This window comes from Tursiops truncatus, chromosome 14 (assembly GCF_011762595.2).
Source record: "Tursiops truncatus isolate mTurTru1 chromosome 14, mTurTru1.mat.Y, whole genome shotgun sequence".
NCBI lineage: Eukaryota > Metazoa > Chordata > Mammalia > Artiodactyla > Delphinidae > Tursiops > Tursiops truncatus.
In genome coordinates, this window is record NC_047047.1 from 36,026,405 (window position 1) to 36,049,009 (window position 22,605).

General features: G+C 37.7%; 1 protein-coding gene across 15 annotated transcripts in view; it reads left to right on the forward strand.

Moving 5' to 3' along the window:
• Nucleotides 1-22,605, forward strand: part of WDPCP (WD repeat containing planar cell polarity effector) — a 384,215-nt gene that overhangs the window by 111,821 nt on the left and 249,789 nt on the right. For all 15 annotated transcript variants that reach the window (XM_073791318.1, XM_073791321.1, XM_073791322.1 and 12 more), the window contains exons 7-9: nt 15,072-15,186; nt 17,447-17,580; nt 21,090-21,281. In XM_073791318.1, the coding sequence (XP_073647419.1) occupies nt 15,072-15,186; nt 17,447-17,580; nt 21,090-21,281 (441 nt within the window). The remainder of the gene's footprint in view (nt 1-15,071; nt 15,187-17,446; nt 17,581-21,089; nt 21,282-22,605) is intronic.

The window sequence follows — 22,605 nt, forward strand, 5'->3', positions numbered from 1 at the left end:
GGTTTTGACCGCATGGAGCGGTTAAGTGGTGAGAAGTGGCCAGATTCTGCTGATGGATCAGATGTGGAATATAGGAGAAAGTTCTGAGCAACTGGAAGAATGGCCATTTACTGAGATGGCGAAGACTGAGAAGAGACATTTTTGAGGGCAATATCAGGAGCTCAGTTTTTGACGTCAGTGTTTGAAATGCCTATTAGATATTCAAGTAGAGAAGTCAGTAGACAATTGGTTATAGGAATGTGTAGTTTAGAGAAGGGCCTGGGCTGGAGAGAGAAATTTGGGAGGCAGCAACAGAGATGGTATTGAAGCCAAGAAATCAGTGAAGATCACCAAGGGGGTGAGTATAGATAGAGAACTAGAGGAGGCAGAAGGGCGGAGCTCTGGGGTGCTCCAGCATTGGGGATTGGAGAGAGAGAAAGGGAGAGATGGAGAAAGGAGACGAATAAGGAGTAGCCAGAGAGGTAGAGCACACTGAAGGGAATGTGGTGCCCTGGAAACTAGGTTTCAGGAAGAAAGTTGAGTGTTGCTGGTATGTAGCATACCAGTAACAGTTGCCTGAGATTGACTATCGGATGGAGTAGCATGGAGGTCATTCGTGACCTAGATTAGAGCAGGGTCAATAGATGGCATGGGCAGAAGCCTGACTGGAATGTAGTTAAGGGAAAATAGGAGGAGAGAAATTAGGACTTTACAACATCAGAAGGGATTACTTTATAAAGGAAAATGGAGAAATAGGTCAGGAGCTTGAGAGAGAGGTGAGGTTAAAAGAGGTTTTTGGGACTTCCCTGGTGGCACAGTGGTTGAGAGTCCGCCTGCCAATGCAGGGGACACGGGTTCGTGCCCCGGTCCGGGAAGATCCCACATGCTGCATAGCAGCTGGGCCCGTGAGCCATGGCGGCTGAGCCTGCGTCTCCGGAGCCTGTGCTCTGCAACGGGAGAGGCCCGCGTACCGCAAAAAAATAAAAAAAGAGGTTTTTGTTTCTTGTTTTAGATGCAAGGAATAACATCTATTCCTGTTGGTAAGCTAATGGGAGTAGTACAGTCGATGCAGAAAAGGGAAGAATTAATTGCTGGAGTAATGTTAATCAAAAGCCACTTAATAAAGGGAAAGGGGATGAAAAGTAGGTTTCTGGTACCTGTTGATGTCATGGAGCTGTCTTTTCAGCCGTGGACTGCTTAAGGCCATATTTCTTGTTCTGTGAGGAAGAACAAACTTCCATTCGGTTAAGTAATGACTTTTTTTTTTAAGGTTTCTATTACATGCACCTGAATGCAGTTCTAAGTGACACAACGTATTTAGAAATATGATGGTAGAACCAGGAGAAATTACCAAGAGTTGAAATGGTTACATTTGAAAGTGGGATGAGAGGCTGTGGTGGGATAAGACAGTAAACAGCTGCTTTAATTCCAAGTATTCTTTGACATTTTAACAATTTATATGTGTATTTCTTTAATTGAAATACTTTTTTTTTGTGTGTGTGTGGTATGCGGGCCTCTCACTGTTGTGGCCTCTCCCGTTGCGGAGCACAGGCTCTGGACGCGCAGGCTCAGCGGCCATGGCTCACAGGCCCAGCCGCTCTGCGGCATGTGGGATCTTCCCGGACGAACCCGTGTCCCCTGCATCGGCAGGCGGACTCTCAACCACTGCGCCACGAGGGAAGCCCTGAAATACTTTTTAAACATGCCCAGAGTGCTTCTGAGAAGCAGATGTCAAGATAGTGCTAGAACAGCAAGTGATTTATGGGGAGATGTGAAAGATAAAGGGGAAGGAAGCAGGCAGGAGAGCCTTTTGACTGTGATGCTGGTCTGAGCCCTGAGCGATGAGGAGAAAGGACTGGGTATAAGGAGCCTCAGGCTGCAGCATGGTGCTCAGAAAATTTCAGCCACAGGAGAGTCCCTGAGTCAAAGTTGCTCATTAGAGTCCCCCGTTGGACTAGTACCACACCATGCTCAGCCATTGGCTAGTAGCCACCTAGGGAATATTTGGTCTTGGTCAGTCAGCTGTGTTCCCAGCATTCGTTCCTCCTGAAGGAGCTCTGAGTGATGCATGCCCATGGCTGTCACCCCCACAAAGGTTTATATTAAGAATAAGAATACGTATCTGTATGTTTGCATACACACAGTACTATACCTGAGTAATCTTAATGTTCAGCTAGCCAGTTTAATATCATGCCCTAATAATTACTCTTTTAGGGAAAAAAAAATCATTCCTTTCCAGGAAAAATAGAAAATTTACATTGTATCTTGACTAATTCAATCCAAAGTTTGATGACCTATGATAATTCATCAATACATTAACTATTTACTCTTAAATATACAGTAATATATGGACCCAGTTTTAGAACACGGTTATGACACAAAGAAAATTTTTATCTTCTTCATAATAATGTGTCTTTGTGTCATCAATCAGCATTTCCTTCCTGTTCTTTTCATAAATGGTCCTTTCTCTTTTATTAATTGTTTTCATTTAAAAACATTTCTTTGAAGAAACTCATAATTCCCTGCCTCTGCCCTTGGCATTTGGGTCTAATAATGTTTTGGAAGCTTCAAGGTATTTTGCCACAAAGGAAGCCAGTTCAGGACTATGAATTTCCTCCATATATCCAGTTACAGTTAATAGTAAATATGTTTAAAGCTAAATGAGTTCAAAATCTGAATAATCTAATGACTCTCATTGATTTTCGTGTGTATTTTACAAAATGGAAACAAATACATGCCAGACATGTATGTACTTTATAAAGGGGGAGTAAAGTTTTACATCGATAGCTAGCTAATGAGAAGACTTTTAGTGCATTATATTTTCGTCCTTGTACTTAATTTTTATATAAAAACTTAAAATATGACTTCAAACTTAGAACTTTGTATTAGATGCACAGTTTGGAATGTGCCAATTAGAAATGTACATATATACTTAGTATATATGGTTGGGTGTGAGAACCCAGCAACTTTACATTCATGATATTTGAGAATATTGTGTTATAGATATGCCAAAATAGCTGGTAGAGAAAACACATCAAGTGCTTTTGCCAAATTGTGATTTATACCCCTTATTTTAAAAAATAAAGTTAAAAAATAAAACTATTAGGTTAGCATTTATACTACTTAAGTGACTGAAATTAAAGGCAGCTGCAACTATGCTTCTTATAAAATAGTGTTGAATGTAAAATATTCACAGTGGCTTTCCACAGTGAAGTACCTATCATTTGGTAGTCCCCTTGGTCTAGGTAGAATCCTAGGTTGAATTGTGAGATCTCAGTTAACACTATGTGCCAAACATATAAATCTCTATCTGTATCCATCCTTCTGCCATAATAGAGGAATAATCTTTACTCCTTTTAAAGCCAAGCATCCCACCTAGACCCACAGTTCTCAAACTGTGCACTGATACACCCTGGGAATTACAGTGAATTCACAGGAGTCCTGCAGGATATTTTAAAATTTCAAGAAAAACACAAGACTTCTGCTGGATTCTACACAAACAAGTAGCTCCAGGTAGAGCAGATTTTCAACATTAAAACACACTAAATTCCTTTGGGGGAGGTCATATCTCTATGAAGCTGGTTTTTTAGAGCTTGCTGTGATAAAAAAGCAAGTAAGTACCACACAAGAATTAACATAGAACACAATGAGGGTAAGGGTTTCCCGTCTGATTCCAAGGTTTGAGAAGTTGTGTAGTGCCCAACTTCTAATAGTGCACACATCCCATTAGTAAGTAATGTGGTTATTTAGGAATTAAATATATTTTTCTTTCAGTCTCTGTGTCTTATGTTTTCAAATGGCTACCAAGTTGTTGGGATATAAATACTTAAATTGTTTGAATTCTGTTATTTCTTTTGGACTAGGGGAGCCATAAAAATTTCTGAGACACAGAGGGTGCCATGAACTGAGAAAGTTTGGGAGCCTCTGGCATAGACTTGGATCCCATTCCCTCAGAACCCCACATGATTGTCCCTTCTCTTACTGGTGGAAAGTGCAAACTGCTCCATTCTTCTTGGTATCAAATCTTGGCTTATTAGCCGTGTGACTTTGGGGAAGTTACTTCACCTGTTTGTGCCAGAGTTCACTTAACTATAAAATGAATATAAAAATACCTAACTCATAGGTTTATTATAAGAATTAAGTAAGTTAACGTACTTAAAATGCTTAGAAAGAGTTTTTGCCACAGATGCCTGCTTTTTAAAAATAATCCTTTCTGTCAACTGGACCTTTCCAATAAACTTTAAAAAATTTTTTTAATGTTTATTTATTTATTTGGCTGTGTTGGATCTTAGTTGCGGCACGTGGCGTCTAGTTCCCTGACCAGGGATCAAACCTGGGCCCCCTGGTTTGGGAGCGCAGTCTTAACCGCCAGACCGCCAGGGAAGTCCCAAACTTGAAACTTTTTAATTAAACAAATATTTTATTGTAAAAAACACATAAAATTTACCGTCTTAACACATCTTTAACTGTACGGTTTGGTAGTGTTAAGTATATTCACATTGTTGTGAAACATGTCCAGAACTTTTTCAGTTTGCAAAACTGAAACTCTACCCTTTAAATGACAACTCCGTTTACCCCTACCCCCAGCCCCTGGCAACCATCATTCTACTCTCTGCTTCTATGAGTTTGACTATTTTAGCTACCTCATGTAAGTGGAACCATGCAGTATTTGTCCTTCTGTGACTAGCTTATTTCACTTAGCATAATGTCCTCATGGTTCATCCATGTTGTAGCATGTGACAGAATTGTCTTCCTTTTTAACGCTGAATAATATTCCACCGGATGTATTTACCACATTATGTTTATCCATTCATCTGTTGATGAGCATGTGGATTGTTTCCTTCTCTTGGCTGTTGTGAATAGTGCTGCTGTGAACATGGGTGTACAAATAGCTCTCGAAGACCCTGCTTTCATTTCTTTTGCTTATATACCCACAAATGGGATTGCTGAATTAGATGATAGTTTTATTTTTAATTTTTTGAGGAACCTCCTGTTTTTCATAGCTGAACCATTTTACAGCCCCTCCAACAGTACAGAAGGGTTCCAGTTTCTCCACATCTTCACCAACACTTGTTATTTTTTATTTTATTTATTTTTTTTTTTTGCGGTATGCGGGCCTCTCACTGTTGTGGCCTCTCCCGTTGTGGAGCGCAGGCTCCGGACGCACCGGCTCAGCGGCCATGGCTCACAGGCCCAGCCGCTCCATGGCACGTGGGATCTTCCTGGACCGGGGCACGAAGCTGTGTTCCCTGCATCAGCAGGCGGACTCTCAACCACTGTGCCACCAGAGAAGCCCTGTGTTCTTTTTTTTTTGATAGTTGCTATTTTGTGGGTGTGAGGTGATATCTCATTGTGGTTTTGGTATGCATTTTTCTAAAGATTAGTGATGTTGAGCATCTTTTCATATGCTTGTTGGCCATTTGTATATCATCTTTGGAGAAATGTCCATTCAAGTCCTTTGCCCATTTGTTAATTGGGTTTTTTGATTTTTTTTTTGTTGTTGAGTTATAGGAGTTTAAAAAAGTATATTTTGGATATTAATCTCTTGTCAGATACATGATTTGCAAATACTTTCTCCCACTCTGTAGGTTGCCTTTTCACTCTGTTAATTGTGTCCTCTGATGCACAAAAGTTTTATGTAGTCACATTTGTCTATTTTTGCTTTTAGTGTCATATCTAAGAAATCATTTTCAAATCCAACGTTATGAAGCTTTTCCCCTATGGTTTCTTCAAGGAGTTTTATGGTTTTGGGTCTGAGTCCAGGTCTTTAATCCATTTTGAGTTAATTTTTGTGTATGGTGTAAGGTAAGGGTCCATCTTCACTGTTTGCATGTGGATATCCAGTTTTCCCAGCACCATTTGTTGAAGAGACTGTTCTTTCCCTATTGAGTGATCTTGGCTCTTGTTGAAGATCATTTGAAGATCATATTTGTGAGGGTATATTTCTGGGCTCTCTATTCTGTTCCATTGGCTTGTAGATCTGTCTTTTGATAGTACCGCACTATTTTGATTATTGTGGCTTTATAATATGTCTTGAAATCAGGAAGTGTGAGAACTTTCTTCTTTTTCAAAATTGTTTTGGCTATTTGGAATTCCTTGAGATTTCTGGTCAACTTAAATAGGCTCTACTCTTTTCTACTCAATCAAATAAACACAATTAGTATTCATCTCAGGTATCACCATATCTTATCCCTTTCCTTCAGAATCAAATTTCTCAAAAGAATTTCTGTTTGGGGTCTCCATTTCTCTGTTGCTCACTCAGCATTTAACCAACTTCAGCTATACTTTTCTCCTGATTACACTGAAAACCTTTTACACTGAGATTACAAAAAACCCTCTGTATTACTAAATCCAATAGACTTTTTTTTTTAAAGCATCATCTAAAATACACAGGAGGATTCAACAGTACCGACCCCTCCAGTGTTCTTAAAATACTTTTTTCTGTTAGTTCTCGATGACACTTTGCTCTTCTAATATTCTTCCTACCTCTCCAGCATTCTTCTCTGTGTCCTTTTCAGGCCTATGCTTCTTTCCCCTGTCCTTGAATGTTAGGGTTCCTCAAGGCCTAATTCTAAGCCCTCTCCTCTTTACTCTGAACTCCTGGGTTATCAAATATATATTCATAGCTTCAGTGCCCCCCACCTGATGGATGAATTACTCAAGGGACTAAATTATAGATAAGAAGGCTGATTGGTGAACCGAGAATTAGAACAAAAGCAAGGAGATGTTCTTACAGGATATTTCTATCAGGCTATGGTTAGGGCTCTGACTTGCCCTTGGGCTTTTTCTTTCTTGACAACTGGCATTAGTTATCAGAGTCATATCCCTGAACAGAGTTACAGACATTTGGTACAGGCTTCCTCCAGGCTCTGATCTGAACTGTGCACTGCTCACCACTCCATTTAAAATATTTGACCTGGTCCTCATTTGTTACCTTTTCTTTATGAGAAAAGTGTTGATTAGATTTTGAGAAGCTTCCAAATCATCTGCTTGTTGGAACATGGAAAACACCTTTGCCTCCACAGCAACTCATTTACAGGTGATTTGTCCAGGTGAGCCTCAATGGAACTGGCTGACATATACAGTTGCAACAACCACAGTGTCACCAGACATTGCCAGATGTCCCCTGCTGGCCAAAATCATCCCCACACTTGAGAACCACTGGTTTAGAGGGAAGCTGGTTTAGGTTGAAGAAGAAGCTGGAGAGAAGAAAACCAGATGGGCTACTGCATGGAAATCAACTGAGTGAGAGTTAAAGGATATTAGTTTCTAGGCGGGCCGGTTGTGGGGGGACATAGGATTTGTCCTATGTCTTGGTCTCTACTTCTCCACTAATTATGAGACCTTTGGTTAGTTACTTTACCCTTCTGATTGTGAATTAGTATGAGGATTAACCTTGTTACTATTATTTTTTAACTTACGTACTTACTATGTACCAGAGTTGTACTGGCATTTCATATGAATTATAGAGATGGTGTGTATTAAAGTCCTCTGTAAATGATAAGATTTTGTACAAAAGTAATGTGCTGTCCTGTTCACTTCTTACCACTGTTTTTATCCTTTAGATCCTTAAAACTACTGGCAAATACAAGATTTACCTTTGTACCATGTTCTTTCGTGCATTTCATAAAATATTGTATTTTCTAAGAACAATCACTTATTTTATGTAATTATTATATATATATACACATATATATAAAAGAGCTGGATTTAAAATTACATTAGGAATTAAACTGTAGCATCACTCATTTTATAATGAGAATAAGTGAGAAAATGAGATTTTGTAATTTGAAATCGATTTAGCAGGCAAATTTCCAGGAATGTATCTGTTCCATATGTTGAATAACATCACAGAAATCTTTGGGAAACCCCATTGTTAGCACTTCTCTATCTAGAAAAAAATACCTGTTTGTTTCTTGTTCTTTTGTTTCTTTTCCTTAGTCAATTCCCTATAGTGAGTCAATTAAATGGTTTTTTCTTATTCTTGTCTTAACTACATTCACTTTTGTCTCTCTACTTTAATGGATTAGTCAGGCATGATTTCCCTTTATACCCAGTAATGTTTGCTGAGGGCTTCCCTGGTGGCACAGTGGTTGAGAGTCCACCTGCTGATGCAGGGACACGGGTTCGTGCCCCGGTCCGGGAAGATCCCATATGCAGCGGAGCAGCTGGGCCCGTAAGCCATGGCCGCTGGGCCTGCGTGTCCAGAGCCTGTGCTCCGCAACGGGAGAGGCCACAACAGTGAGAGGCCCGCGTACCGCGAAAAAAAAAAAAATGTTTGCTGAATGAAGGAATAAATTACAGAAAACGTGTTATCTCTCTTCCAGCAGGTTATCTGTTAAAATGATCAGTGACCCTACCTTTCATTATAGATTTCCTCAATGTAAAATTGTTTGTCTGTCTATAGTTATGAGTTTCTCCAGAATTTATCCCATGGATTGGATTGTGGGGCAGGGTTGAGGGAGGTATTGGGTCTCATCCTGATGCAAATTCACTGGGCCTCCAGAGGAATGGTTTATAATATTGATACTTTAAATATTTGCTTCAACCCTAGAATTCACTCCAGGGGTCATAATACTTTGTTGCCTCTCTGGATTGTAGTGTTTAGCACCTGCTGTCTCCCATGTCTCCTGATGATTTCATGGGATCAGTCTTGGCTGCCTGATGGATTGAACGTATCACCCAATGTTGATTTCTAGTACTGATCCTGCATGCCTTTACTTTTCACTTCTCCCCAGATGTCATAATAATCACATGATCTGGGGGGGAGTTTCCTTAGCCAGTGAGAATACTGAATTCAATTAAATTGCTGCGATCACCATTATAAAATAGCTCATTCACAGTTATTTACTGCACCAGTTCTTCAATACATGAGACCATGATGTATCGGTCAATACATGATGTATGATATAATATTTCTCTTCTTTATGGCTACTAAACTGCCTCTTCTAGGAAGCAGTCATCTGTCTTAACCAATATCTCCACTTCTCTGAGATGAGATTTTCGGCCGTATTCTACGCATATTCTACCAATACATGCCTGCATCATTCACCATTGTATCCCCGTCTGTGTACTTGGCATATATAGGAGGCACTCGCATATTTTTGATCTACTGAGTGAATGAAACTCGGATTCTTGTGGTTGCTTAAGTTTTGTTTTGCTTAATGATGTCATCTGGTAAAATTTTCTCTTTCTTTTCCCAGTTCCATTTCACTTCTAATCAAGTACTCAACATAAGGTTAAGAGAAACCAATTTGAAGAACCATCTGAATATCATGGGAATCATTTCTTAGTTTCTTAAAGAGAAAGCACACCTCTCTGGTATGAGCTTATTGAAGAAAATGAGAAGGAAAAAATTATAAAAGCAATAGGAAGAAACATGGTCAGAGCAGAACTAGCAAGGAAGATACTTCCTGTCTGACAGGGTATCGGAGAAAAGGAAAAGTTTCAGTTCCTATTTTGCCTTAGTCATCTTCTGCACAAGGAACGACATTAAAATTGGAACAATGTTGGGAAATCCCATGGGCCCTCTCATTTATTCATCCTGTGGATCTCTTCTCAAACTCAAATGTGCTCTGGAGGTGTCTCCCTTTGCTTCTTTGTCTGCTCTTTCTCATTTTCTGAGCTGTTGAATTCTCCAGTTCCTTGTAGTGGAGTAGGACAGTATCTTGGTGCCCTTTTTCCTTCTTGTCCTGCCAAATCTTACATAGGCTTTTTCCATTTTGGAGAGCTTAAGAACTAACCTTTTGGGGAAACAGGTGGAGATACCTTACGGTCTGGGCTAGAATATTCTTTTCCTGAGATTCAGACTACTTTTTTTCCCCTAATTCTGGTTATCTCCATTACTATATTCAGGAATATCTTTGGCACCAGTGTACTTGGAAACCTTATGCTTCCCCACAGGTTGTTTTATAAAAATGCATTAATTAATTTATTAATTTGTTTATACCTTCTTATTCCAAAATCTGGTGTTAGGGATACTGCTAGGACACAAGACATTTGGAAATCTGAAATGATGGACATACCTTGATCCTAATGAGTACCCAAACTAGGTGTCAGTAGAGGACTAACCTGATCTTTTAACACCTCTAAAGATTGGAATGTCCCAGAGCTCAGACCTTGGACCTCTTTCTCTCTTTCCACTTTTTTCTTCTTAAGCAACAGAAATTTATTTTCTCACAGTTGTAGAAGCTAGACGTCTAAGACCAAGGTGCTGTGAGGGTTGGTTTCTGATGAGGCCTCTCTGCCTTACTTGTAAACAGCCATCTTCTTACTTCGTTGTCATATGGCCTTTTCTCTGTGTGTGCACATGCAAAGAGAGCCCTCTGGTGTCTCTTGCTCTTATAAGGACACCAGTCAAATTAGATTAGGGCCCCACCCTTATGATCTCTCCACTCACTTTTTAAGGAGAGCTTATTCAGTTCCATGACTTTAAACACTACCTTTACATTGTTGATGACTCCCAAATATAATCTCCAGCCACCACTTCACCCAGAACTTCAGACTACTTGATGTCTCTACTTATATGTCCATAGACACCTTAAACTTAACATGTCCACACCAAACCCTCGATTCCCCCAAGCTAAATTTACTTCTCCTCAAGTGTTTCCTATCTCAGTAAACGTAGTTGCTCAGCCCAAAAACCTTTGAGTTTTTCTCTTGTATGCCACACCCAATTCTTCAGCAAGTCCCCTTTAAAATATATCTCAAATCTATCGACATACTGTTTCCTCTAGCATTGCCATTCTAGTTCAAGCCATCATCTTCTCTCACCTGGACCACTGCAATAGCTTCCTAATGGTCTCCTTGCTTTTACTCTTGCCCTGATCCCTCTTTATTTATTTATATATATGTATATATATTTTTAATTAATTAATTAATTTATTTATTTTTGGCTGTGTTGGGTCTTCGTTTCTGTGCAAGGGCTTTCTCCAGTTGCGGCGAGCGGGGGCCACTCACTATCACGGCCTCTTGTTGCGGAGCACAGGCTCCAGACGCACAGGCTCAGTAGTTGTGGCTCATGGGCCCAGCCGCTCCGCAGCATGTGGGATCCTCCCAGACCAGGGCTCGAACCCGTGTCCCCTGCATCGGCAGGCAGACTCTCAACCACTGCGCCACCAGGGAAGCCCTGCCCTGATCCCTCTTTAAAACATAAATTATAATTCTCTGCTTTTTAAAACCCTATGGCTTCTCATCAGAAACGTCCAGTGTAACCTGGCCCCTGACTATCTTGCTAATTTCATCCTCTGAATATCCCTCTCACTCACTCCCCACAAGCCACACTGGCCTACCTTTCCTCAGTTGTCCCAGGCACATTCTAACCTCAGAGTTTTTGCATTTGCTGTTCTCTGCCTCAAACTCGCTTTCTCCAAATAATCATATCACCTGTTCTTTCACTTCATTTGGATCTGTACTCAAATGTCATCTCCTCAGGGAGGCGTTTTTACTTCTCTTTATTGGTCATTTACTTAAAACAGCATCCTCCTAAAGCCTCCATCCATATTGTGCTTTATTTTTCTCTGTAGTTCTTATTGCTTTCTGACATTATTTTAAAACTATTGTTTGTTCTCTGTGTCCACACTCAAATGCAAGCTTCCTGAAGGGAGGTAGGGCAAGGACATTGTCTGTTTTGTTCAGTGCTGTATCTTCAGTGCCTAGAACAGGGCCTGGGTCATACAAAATACTAAATATTCATTTGTGGAATGAATGAGTGAATGCATTAGTGGCTGCACCCATCCTTTGAGAAAGATTCTGAAGGAATGCCCATGCTCAGTGGGCAGGATCCACAGTCCCCAAATCACTGCCCCTATCTCCATGTGTATATCATTTATCTACTGATGTATGTATGCTTTCCTGCTATGCCTTGACACTTCCCCTTCAAATCCTTTCCAGCTTAAGTTCCCTCTTTTACGTACTATCACAGTTGCACTTTCCATCTCCATCCGACAAAAGTGGTCTTTTAGAATTAATTTTATAACATAACAAGTGCTCATACATAGAAAAAGCAATTTCTATTAGGAGATGAGGGTTAGTTCATGATGATTGTGGTGAGAGCACAAAATAAGGAACAACAAATTTGGGACGTGGACAAATTAAATTCCAAAGTTCTGAAGGAACTTGCACATATCTTGGAGACAGTATCCTTGTTAAATCAGAGCAAATAGGAAAAGTGATAAAAAAATTGTAGTGGTTATAACTCACCTGGAGTCTAGTGTTCCATATCTAACATCGAGCCCAGTCTGGGCACAAGATTTTAAAAAAGACAGAGGAATGTGTTCAGAGATGGTAAATGGTATAGTGAAAACATGTGAGTAATGTTTGAATAATAATAACAATAATTATAATTACAGACATTTACTATGTGCCAGACATTACTCTAAATACTGTTTGTAAATAGTAGTTTAATCCTCATCCTATGAAGTAGATATTATTATATCTCGTCTCAGAGGAGGAAATGAAGTTACAGAAGTTAAGTAACTCCCTCAAGGTCACACAGCTAGTAAGAGGTAGAGCCAGTGCTGATTTCATTTTGATTTGAGTCCATGTTTTTAACCACTATGTTATTATCTTTTAATATTTAAAAAGAGCACTATTGAAGAGAAACTGGGGCTACTGTAGAAGTTCTTAGAAGGTGGTGTTAGCCTTCACCTCAAGCTCAAGCATCGCCACCTCTTCTTAGTCCCCCCAGTCTACCCAGTATGTATTCTTATGATAGGACCAGTAACGCTTTATTACACTTACTTGCTTATATCCCTACCTCTCTCTACTAACCTATATTTAACCTATTTTAAGGGTTATATTTGATTCACTTTTGAGCCACTAAATTTAGTTTAGTGTTTGGCATATAATCAACATTCAGTTTCTGTTGAATGAAAAAAATGAAGGAATGATCTTTAAATTGATTAGAACTTTCCAGTGGTAGAACAGCTTTCCTGTAAGGTAATAAGCTTCTGGTCACTGGCAGTTTTCAAGCATGGGCTGGATGCTTGAAGGATGCTTGTAGGGATGCTGCAGAGGAACTTCCATGTCATGTGGGAGTGGAAGATTAGACCAGGTTTCCTTCTAACTATGAATTATTTGATCCTGTGATCCTATTATGATTCTTTCTCTAAACATTTAGTTAGCACCTCCTGTGTGCCTGGCATTGTTTTAGGCACTGAAGATACAAAGGTAAAAGTGGCCTAGCTAGTATCCATAAGGAGCTAGTAATCAGTGGATAATGAAGAAAAGAGATGCTTAAGAGTATAGGTATAAAGTTTTAGTAGATAAAAATAAATAGAAAAGGGCAGGTATTTGAGGTGCTTTGAATAAATGAGGAAGGGAGAAAAAAGCTATTATAAAGGGGAGAACTAGATATGAAAGATGACCCTAAGATTCCCTGTCTGAGAAGGGAGAATGTAGGGAGTAAAGACCACATTATATTATTATATAATATATTGTTATATAATATAATATGTTATATTGTTATGGGGGAATTCCCTAAAAGGGAACTATCAGTGTTTGTCATCAAGGTATATGGCAGGGCTGGATGTAATTCATAATTCAGTAGAGATTAATTAATTTGTGAAGTATTTTGAAATTCTTGGAACAAATGTGCCTTCTCTTATTAGTCTCGCAGACCAATAAAGTTGATTAAATTCTCCTTTCCCCTGCCCTCCGCCCCACTTTGGGGGCATTAACATGAAATGGGCAATTCATTAAGTCATGTGGGACCCTTCAGTTTCTTTTCTGATTCATGTGCCTGGAATCTGTTAGACCGTAGGGGGGTAATGGTCTTTTTTTTTATGAACATGGTCCCTGATGCTGCTCATCTCTCACACATGTCACAGTATGTCTTGTCACAGAATCATCCTCTCTAGCTGGGACATGATGCTTAGGTAGGTGGGGAAGTCCCCTGTTTTGTTTAAAATCATAGTTGTCTTTAGGTTTGGCTGGCATGTTCATGATTAGTTTACTGACAATTGGTTTTTTTCTTTCTATACCATATGCTATTCCATGATTCATCTGCTTTGAGTCTGCTGCCGTGAAGGTGAAACAATTTCTTCCAATGTTGATATTTCATAATCTCATAGATAACAAGCATACACATATGCATAGTCCTTTCAGAAGTTTTAAACATTTGGAGATGAATGAATTATGCTGCCACAAATGGAAAGGAGCAGTATAAAACCATAATGGTGATATCCAGACATCTTTTGTTGGGTGGTTGGGTGAACGCTAATATTAATAAAGCCTGCCTACTTTACTGTATATCTCCTTGAGAAGCTATTTCTGGTATGTGGTATTTATTTATGAATTTTTTAACATTTTACTTTAATTGCCTTGATTTACATGTATTTTAATATTTTAGACAAGATCTTTATTTGTAGAAGTGCGGTTTAAATTCCAAATAAATTGTAGGGCTTCCCTGGTGGCGCAGTGGTTGGGAGTCCACCTGCCAGTGCAGGGGACGTGGGTTCATGCCTCGGTCCGGGAGGATCCCACGTGCCGCGGAGCGGCTGGGCCCATGAGCCATGGCCGCTGGGCCTGTGCGTCCGGAGCCTGTGCTCCTCAACGGGAGAGGCCACAGCTGTGAGGGGCCCACGTACCGCAAAAAAAAAAAAAAAAAAAAAAAAAAAAAAAATGGTAATACTTGCTGTTAATATTGTAATGATGGCATCTTTTCTCTATTTAATGTGTAGCATTGATTATTCAAAGCTTAAGAAATCTTTTAATTTCTGATATAAATAGTAATCTTTGAAAACATTTCAGTTGAAGACACATCACATTTCTGAATGCAGTGCAAAGTAGTTTTTTCCACACAGTTATTTTATAAGTATTTAGAAGATTACACTTCTAATAAACATGGACTAAATTCAGTTTCTGCATATAGCACTAATCAGTGCCCTTATTGTGTTGCATCATTTAACCACCTGTATCTTTTTACTCAGAATGTCAGTGATTGTTTTTTGAAGAAGAAAAGCTCCTTATAATTCCATGGTGTAGATGCACATGTAAATATCTGTATAAGTTGTGCATTTGGAGAGAGATTTTTAAAAGATTCTAATTCTCAGTATATCTCCCTCCCCCTCTCCCCCTTTCCCTGGTTTTAGCTTCTCTTTGGTTCAGGTGTGCTGGTGTCCTTAAGCCTTTCCGGGCCGCAGCTGGAGAAAGTGGTGATTGACAGAAGCCTGGTGGGGAAGCTCATCTCAGACACCATCAGTGATGGTAATTACCCCCGTGTGCAAATCAATTGCCTGCATTAACAGTGGGGCAGGAGAAATAGTGTGTCAACAGGTAGACTAATTATTACCACTGGGGACTTGAAAACACAAGTAATTGCTTGTAATAGCATAGTTACAACCCCTGGGACCCATACAAGTTGTGACTAATATTTAATATCAAAGTTTTTGTCAAGTGTTAGGCTCATATCCTTGAGTATTTTTCACTCTTCGCTTAAAAAAATGTGAATGTATTTTCAAAAGAGGTGTTTATTTTTTTTTGGTGTGTTGACATTTCAGATATTTTTCATTTTCACATGAATTTTGAATAATAAATAACCCAAATTTGTCAACACAGCCACCAGTAAAAAAAACAAAAGCAAAAACAAAACCTGTGTTTTGGCTGTTAGGAAGATTCTCTGTTACCAAAGTCTGTGAATACTAACTTTTGAGAGAGTTGGGCAGTATTTATAAATATCAAAAGTCAGTGCCAAATATACTAGATAAATCTGAATCCCATTAAGTGATACCGCAATCAGTACATAATTGCTACGAAGCACATAAAAAAAGACTTTAAGCCAGTAATTGAAAAAGTAGCGTACTGACATTTATTAATTCCTAAAAGGCTCTATGCTGTGCTAACCTACGTATATCATTTAATTTAAAAAACTATTCCTTATAAGGTATAGTTATTTCCATTTTATGGGTAAGGAAATTGAAGCTGAAATACTAAGGAACATGACCACTAATGAGATACTAAGGACTAGCCCAAAAATGACTAGGTTGAGATTTGAACCCAGGTTCTGGCTGCAAAGCCCATTTTCTTTGCACTACGGTGTGCTGACTCCTGAAGTTTTAAGATTATGTTCTTTAATTCAAGGTAAAAAAAATGGTCTAAGAAACAGATTGCATTATCATTAGAGATTGAAAATTGTCAGTATCTTTAATTGAATAATCAAAGGAAAGTGTGATCTAATGGAAAGGACAGAGGTTAGATTACAGAAACCTTCCTTCTGTTGTGTGTGCTCACTAGCTATCTCTGAATAAATATCTCTGAATAAATCCTGCAGAGAAAAGCACTCTGCAGGTTGGCTATCATTAGCCATATTCCTGATAATGAAAGCTGGTGTTAAGGTTATAAGTGTGCCATTTCCTTTTCCTTATAGGATCATGGTGCTAAGCAAGCTTCCCTATGGAAGAGGTTCCATTTTCATATGTCTAATAATTGACCCCTTCATTGACACTGCAAAGAAAATAGTGGCTGTGATGATTTTGTCATATTGATTCTCCTCCATAAGAATTAAAAGGAGACTTCCAACACTATTCATGTCACTGAGATATCTTTTTTCACTTGTTTCTTTTATTTATACCACAAATGATACACTCTCATGAGACCATGATAACAATGTGATTTCTTGGCAGTTCTCCAGATTCTCCTGTAATTGTGTAGATATACTGTTGGTTACTGCTTGCACAGTCAGGGTATGGAAGTAAAGAAAAATATATAAAACATTCAATAATTTCTTTATGCTGGGAACAATATAAAACATTTCTCAAATTCCTACTATATGTTTTTATCAACAATTTTTATAACATTAACGGCCCTTTATGTAACCTATGAATATTAATTATCTACCTGTGTGCTCTAAAAATAAAGCTGTAGAAATATTTTTGCTACTCTTCATTATCAAATATTATTTTATATAATGTGTGTATTGGATATAATATGCTTTATTTCATTCAACTAGTATACCCTCAGAAAGAAGATTCATTGATGAAAAATTTTTTTAAAAATTGGTGGAGAACACGGATCTGTATCCCCTAATAGATCCAATTTATTCTCAGATGGTTTATATCATATAAACACAGGATTAAAGGCTAAGCACAAATAAAAGTGAACGTTTTTATCTTTACATTCAGATGTGAAACGGTCTTTATTTTATGCTTTTCTTAGCCCTATTCCAAATACATCTTATTTGGAGGTTGTCCCCAAACATCAGTGTATATTGAAATGGTCTTAGGAAAAAAGAAAAAGTATCAAATCCATGCATGATTAGATTGATGATTGTTGTTTATTCCCAGTATCTTTATTATCTTTGTAAAATGTCATAATGGTATTTAGGAGACTTTAGTTATTTCAATTAATATTCATTTATCTTCTGAAAATAGTTTTTTGTAACATTTCAGTGGAAGAAACTGTTAATTCTTTATTATTTTATTCCAACTTAGTATTTGCTAGTATTATCAAATCTTTTTTTTTTTTTAAGCTCTTCTCACAGACAGCTTTATCATCTTATCATTTTTGGCACAAAACAAACTATGTTTTATTCAGTTTACCAAGAAGATGGGTTCTCCTGATATAAACAAAAGACTGGAAAAACTCTCAGCCTTGGATTATAAGGTAGAGATTTCATTTTATATAGTCATATTGTTAATTATTAAGGTATGCTAGAGTATCACATGAGTTGATGTTATGCTTGTTTTTATTGAATGATTCTGGATTTCAGAAAAACCAGAGTTATTATAAGATTAAGCTTGATCAACTAGAAACAGTGGCCATCCAGAGTTTTCTTTTTCACTCTCATTATGGGGGTCTAACAGTGGCATGCTTGGAGTAATTTATATAGTACTTACGGAAGTCAGAGACAGATAATAGAGGCAAGTTATACATTTGAAAATGGTTTTCTTGCTAGTGGTAGTATATACACCATTCTCATTTTCCCCTAAGACCCGGTATCATCCTTCTAGGCAAGGGTAGCTGCTCTGGCTTCCATTTCACAAGAAAAGAAAGAAAGAAGAAGGCACTTTCAAAGGTTAATAGAAATGTGTAATAAACAAAGAGTGGGAAGACTACCCCGCCCCCCACACCCAACTCTAACTGTGGAGAAAAATGCAAAAAGAAATCTCTTTCCTGTGTTAGTATCTCTCCCTTCAGTAACTCCAGGTAATTTGTTTCCTTGTATCAGGGACCTTACATCTGTTAAGGCAGGATTTTTATTTTAAATGATGTATTTAATTTAAGTTTTGCCACATTACATTTTAACTGCTTGGAAGGCATACTCTCTGGTAGGATGAGTATCTAATACATTTTCCAGGCTGTTTCAGTTCAAGGCCTCTTTTCAGCAAGGACTTGTGTTTGCAAGATTGATCCAGCCTCTGTGACGTGGATTTGAGACAGTTCACTGGGAACGGGGCTGATATACAGCTTCCTTAAACAAGATGCACACTTACACCATACCTAGAGTGTCTGTAACAAGGGCAAAGATTCTTAAAAGTCAACTTTGTGTGCGTGTTTGAAAAGTAGTATTGAACCTAACCTTTTGCCCTTTTGCATTATTTCTTATTGTGACTGAGGTGGTGGTGGTATGGGAGGATTTAATTTTATTTAGTGGAAAAATCTACTCTTACAAAAAAGATTTTTAACATGGGATAAAATACATTAAGTAAGTGTTTCACTGTGGTAATAAACTAAAATTTGGTTTTGTCTGCCAACTTTGTGGAGCTTCTATAACACTTTGTATAATATTGATTCTTTTAAACTGAAAATCAGTGGTATTCATATATTTTGTTTAGTAAAAAAAATTGGTTTAGCATTCTTAATGGGATATTATTTTCCCAGAATGGCTAACTGTAGATTTACTTAAAATGTTGTTTATTTACTAATACTGGTCTTTAAAATGCACCAGTATGCATTAGCTCAAGCATTAGCTCAAGTAACTGTTTTTAATGCATTTATATAACATTTTGTATGACTAGTTTCTCCATCTTAGGTGTGGTGAATAATTTGGCAAAGTCTTCTCAGCTGAATGATATTAGCTCCCCGTTAATGAGAGCAGAGAGAAACTGTCAGGATGTCATCTTTTCTGATGAAAAGATGTAAAAAATAGACCGAGTATATGGGCCCTATACCTTGAATAAGGGGGTTACTTATTTGTTTATTCATTCTGCCTTTAGCTTTGAGAAATTAAGCAGTCCATGAGCACTCCATGTCATTTCTTTACATTAGAGAAGTAGCCTGCTTCCCTTTGGAAAACCCATGGATATCATTTTCTGGTTCAGTATTTTAAATATAGGTATTTAAATACTTAGTAAAAACTGCCATTTGTTCATTGGAAGGATGTTTTAAGAAACTTACTCATTTCACTTGCCTTCCTGACCATTGTGATAGAACACTGATGCCATTAATACTCATAGCAAACATGAAATTTCAGATAACATATATGATTTGCATTATGTGAGGACTGAAAGTGCCAGTTCTCATCTAGAAATTCTTAAGTAACATGTTTACATGGCAGGTAGGACATCAAAATAATGTAGCTATATTTTTAAGGACTTAGCAATTCCATTGTGGTATTTCTCTTAAGAAGATAGCTAGTTAAAATAGTGATATTGAGAGCTTAAATATAAGAATTTGCACTTCAAAGCATAAAGTACATCTGTGTTGTCTGTCATTGCCCATTTGGATTTTAAAACAAGGAAATAGTGTAGAGTACTATAATTCTGCTTTTCTTTACAGCTGTACCATAATTTAATCCTTTTAGATTGAAACAATTTTGGCAAAGAAAAATGTAGGGGAAATATCCTGAAAGTGTTGACCTTTAACGGGTTTTCCTGTCTACATTTTAAAAATCCAATTCAATTTATTTAACAGTGAAGGGACAGGGACAGTGCAAGGAGTTAAATGTTTACCATGAGAGAACAACATTGGTAATTACTTTGATTTCAGTTCCTTTTGATGTGCATTCAGAGGATGAAGAGGTCAATAATATTATGGGCATGCAAATAGAAAAGGGTTCCTTTTGACCATATTAAAAAAAAATAGCAGAGGATTATTAAAGCATTAACCTTGATTTTAATGGCCTTGGTTGAGTGGTGAGATCACAATTTGGATGAGCCTGATTATTTACTAAATACAATACATAAATGCAACGGGTTCTTAACACCCATTGCACTCTGGCATTATCGCATTACTGCCATCCTTTGTTGCCTTGCAGACAGGAATATGAAAGCAATCTGTCATGTAGTGAGACTGGCTCCAGAAGCATTTCTCTGATAAGAAGACCCCCTGCCCTTTGCTAGTGTCTGGTCCAGTAGGCTTAGCCATGCGCTTAATCCCCAGAAAGTGGTTCGATTATTGCTGACCAGCAATGGCAAGATAGTTTTTTTTTTTTTTTTTGGCTTCCAAGCTATCAACCTTCCATTAATTCCTTAAGCAGAAATACGGTGCAATCTATATTTCCTTGGCATGTGTCACCCAGATGGTGCCGTGCTTATGTTTTCAAATAACCATGTTCCAAAATAACATAGTTTGAATAATAAATTCTACAAATCCGTCCTAAGAAAGAAAAGCATAATTCTCAGAAGCTGCATAAACTTTTATGCAGCATGATGCTGTGACTTATCCCTTTATGCAGAATTTTTGTGTATGTGTCTCATATATTCTTTAAAGTGATATTTGCCTCAAGTTGTTTTTCCTTTTATTGTTGTCAGTCATTCAGTCATTGTTAACATGTTATGTCTTAAACAGTAGTCAGACACTCTTGGTCAGCAATACTGAACTTGTCATTTAATATAGCCGGTCTTAAATCCTATGTGTAGGTCGATACTGTCAAGCAACCATGACTGTACATTTTGGTATTGATTGGGATTGCTATGGCCAATTCCTCCCTAACTCACATTTCTCCTTTTCCTTTCCTCTGCTAAAAATGGGGAGAATTTTGAACATATGTCTTTTTTATATATGTGTCAAAAGAATTTGGTAAATTCTGACACCTCCTTAAGCACATGTTTAACATGCATATTTACTTGCATTTATCTACATTTACAGATGCTTTAATTTTTGCAATACTTTGAGGATTTTGCATTTTAAAAATGATCCTTGTCTGCTTTTTTTTTTTTTTTAACCATTAGATTTCCTATTATGAAATCCCTGGCCCAGTAAACAGGACAACACAGTGTCGTCTAGCTATCAATTGTGTTCAAGATATAGTTGTTTGCTGGTGGCCACTGGTCAGTGATGATGCTTGGCCTTGGGCCCCCATTTCTTCTGAGAAAGACAGAGCCAATCTGCTGCTCCTGGGTTATGCTCAAGGAAGACTGGAGGTAAATCTAAAGCAAATCTATACATTTTATTGAAGAGAAAATAAAGTAGGATTATTAGTTTTCTATTCTGAAATAAGTGTGAATACTTTTAAAAACATGTAATTTATTTTCCGAATGTTCAACAAAGGCAATTACATATGAAATGGGATCCCTTAAAGTATCACATCTGGAGGATACACAGTTTCAGGACTTGCCTGAATAGCATAGTGATTAATAGCACAAGCTTCTGGGTTCAAATCCAAGCTTTGCCACTACGTAGCTCTCTGTCCTTGAGCAGATTACTAACCTCTATGGTTTCATTATTTGAAAAATAAAGTTAACGAAGATGAATGAGATAATACATGCATTTAAAGCAATAACTACATATATTAAACTCTCAATTATTATTGTGATTCTTGTCATTATCATTATTAGTACTGTCATTACTGTTTGCTCATGATTTCATGCCTATCGAAGCTATGTTATCAATCACCTTCTTTAAACTTTAGTTAGGTAGCAAACATTAGTCAAATGCCTATTTTCTGCAAGACTGTGGTGCCAAACCATGGCTGGGGCAAGGATTTGTAAGGAGGGCTTTAGGAGAGCAGCCTTCTCAGTCTAGTTTCCTGCCTGGGACAGGAGCACAAAAAGGGTTAATCTAAGAGGTGCAGACAAGATCTTGCCCTATCTATTCCTGACAGTGGTTCTCCATCATCATTCATTATCACGAACCTATGGCTATTTTCACCTTGCATCAGTACTTTGAGTATGAAATTCTGTTTCTTTTTTTATGTAATTTTAAAAAAAGCAACCTCCTCCAACCTGTTTTTTTTAATGTTTTGGCTTGGGTAAAATAGTATGTTCCTGTATTTTCTCTAAATCCATTATCTTTTAGGCTTTAAGTTTTTTAATTTTTCAGAATTAGTATTCTGAGATACAATGAACAAGTACAAGTTTTCTCTATCTCTACCTACCTCTTCTGGTTTTATAAATTTACAGGCTATCTTTTAAGACTGAAGAGTCCTTTTTAACTAATTATTTTACCTTTTTCTGGAACTTTTCCAATTTGTTGTAGTAACTAATACCAGTTGTAATGCTTCAGGTATGGATTTTGTGAGGATAAAGAAGTGCTTTATTCCTGTTCAGTTCCTGTCATGCCCACCATTTTATTGATCTTGGGTCCAGAAGCTAACTGAATAAAAGACTTAATCAAAATGACTTAATATAATAAAGCCAACTAGAATTCTTTTAAATGTTCTGTTTTATAATAAAAGTAAAAATAATATAAATCAGCCTTTAGTTTTACATTACACAAATTACCTTTATTTGAAATGAGTTTATTACC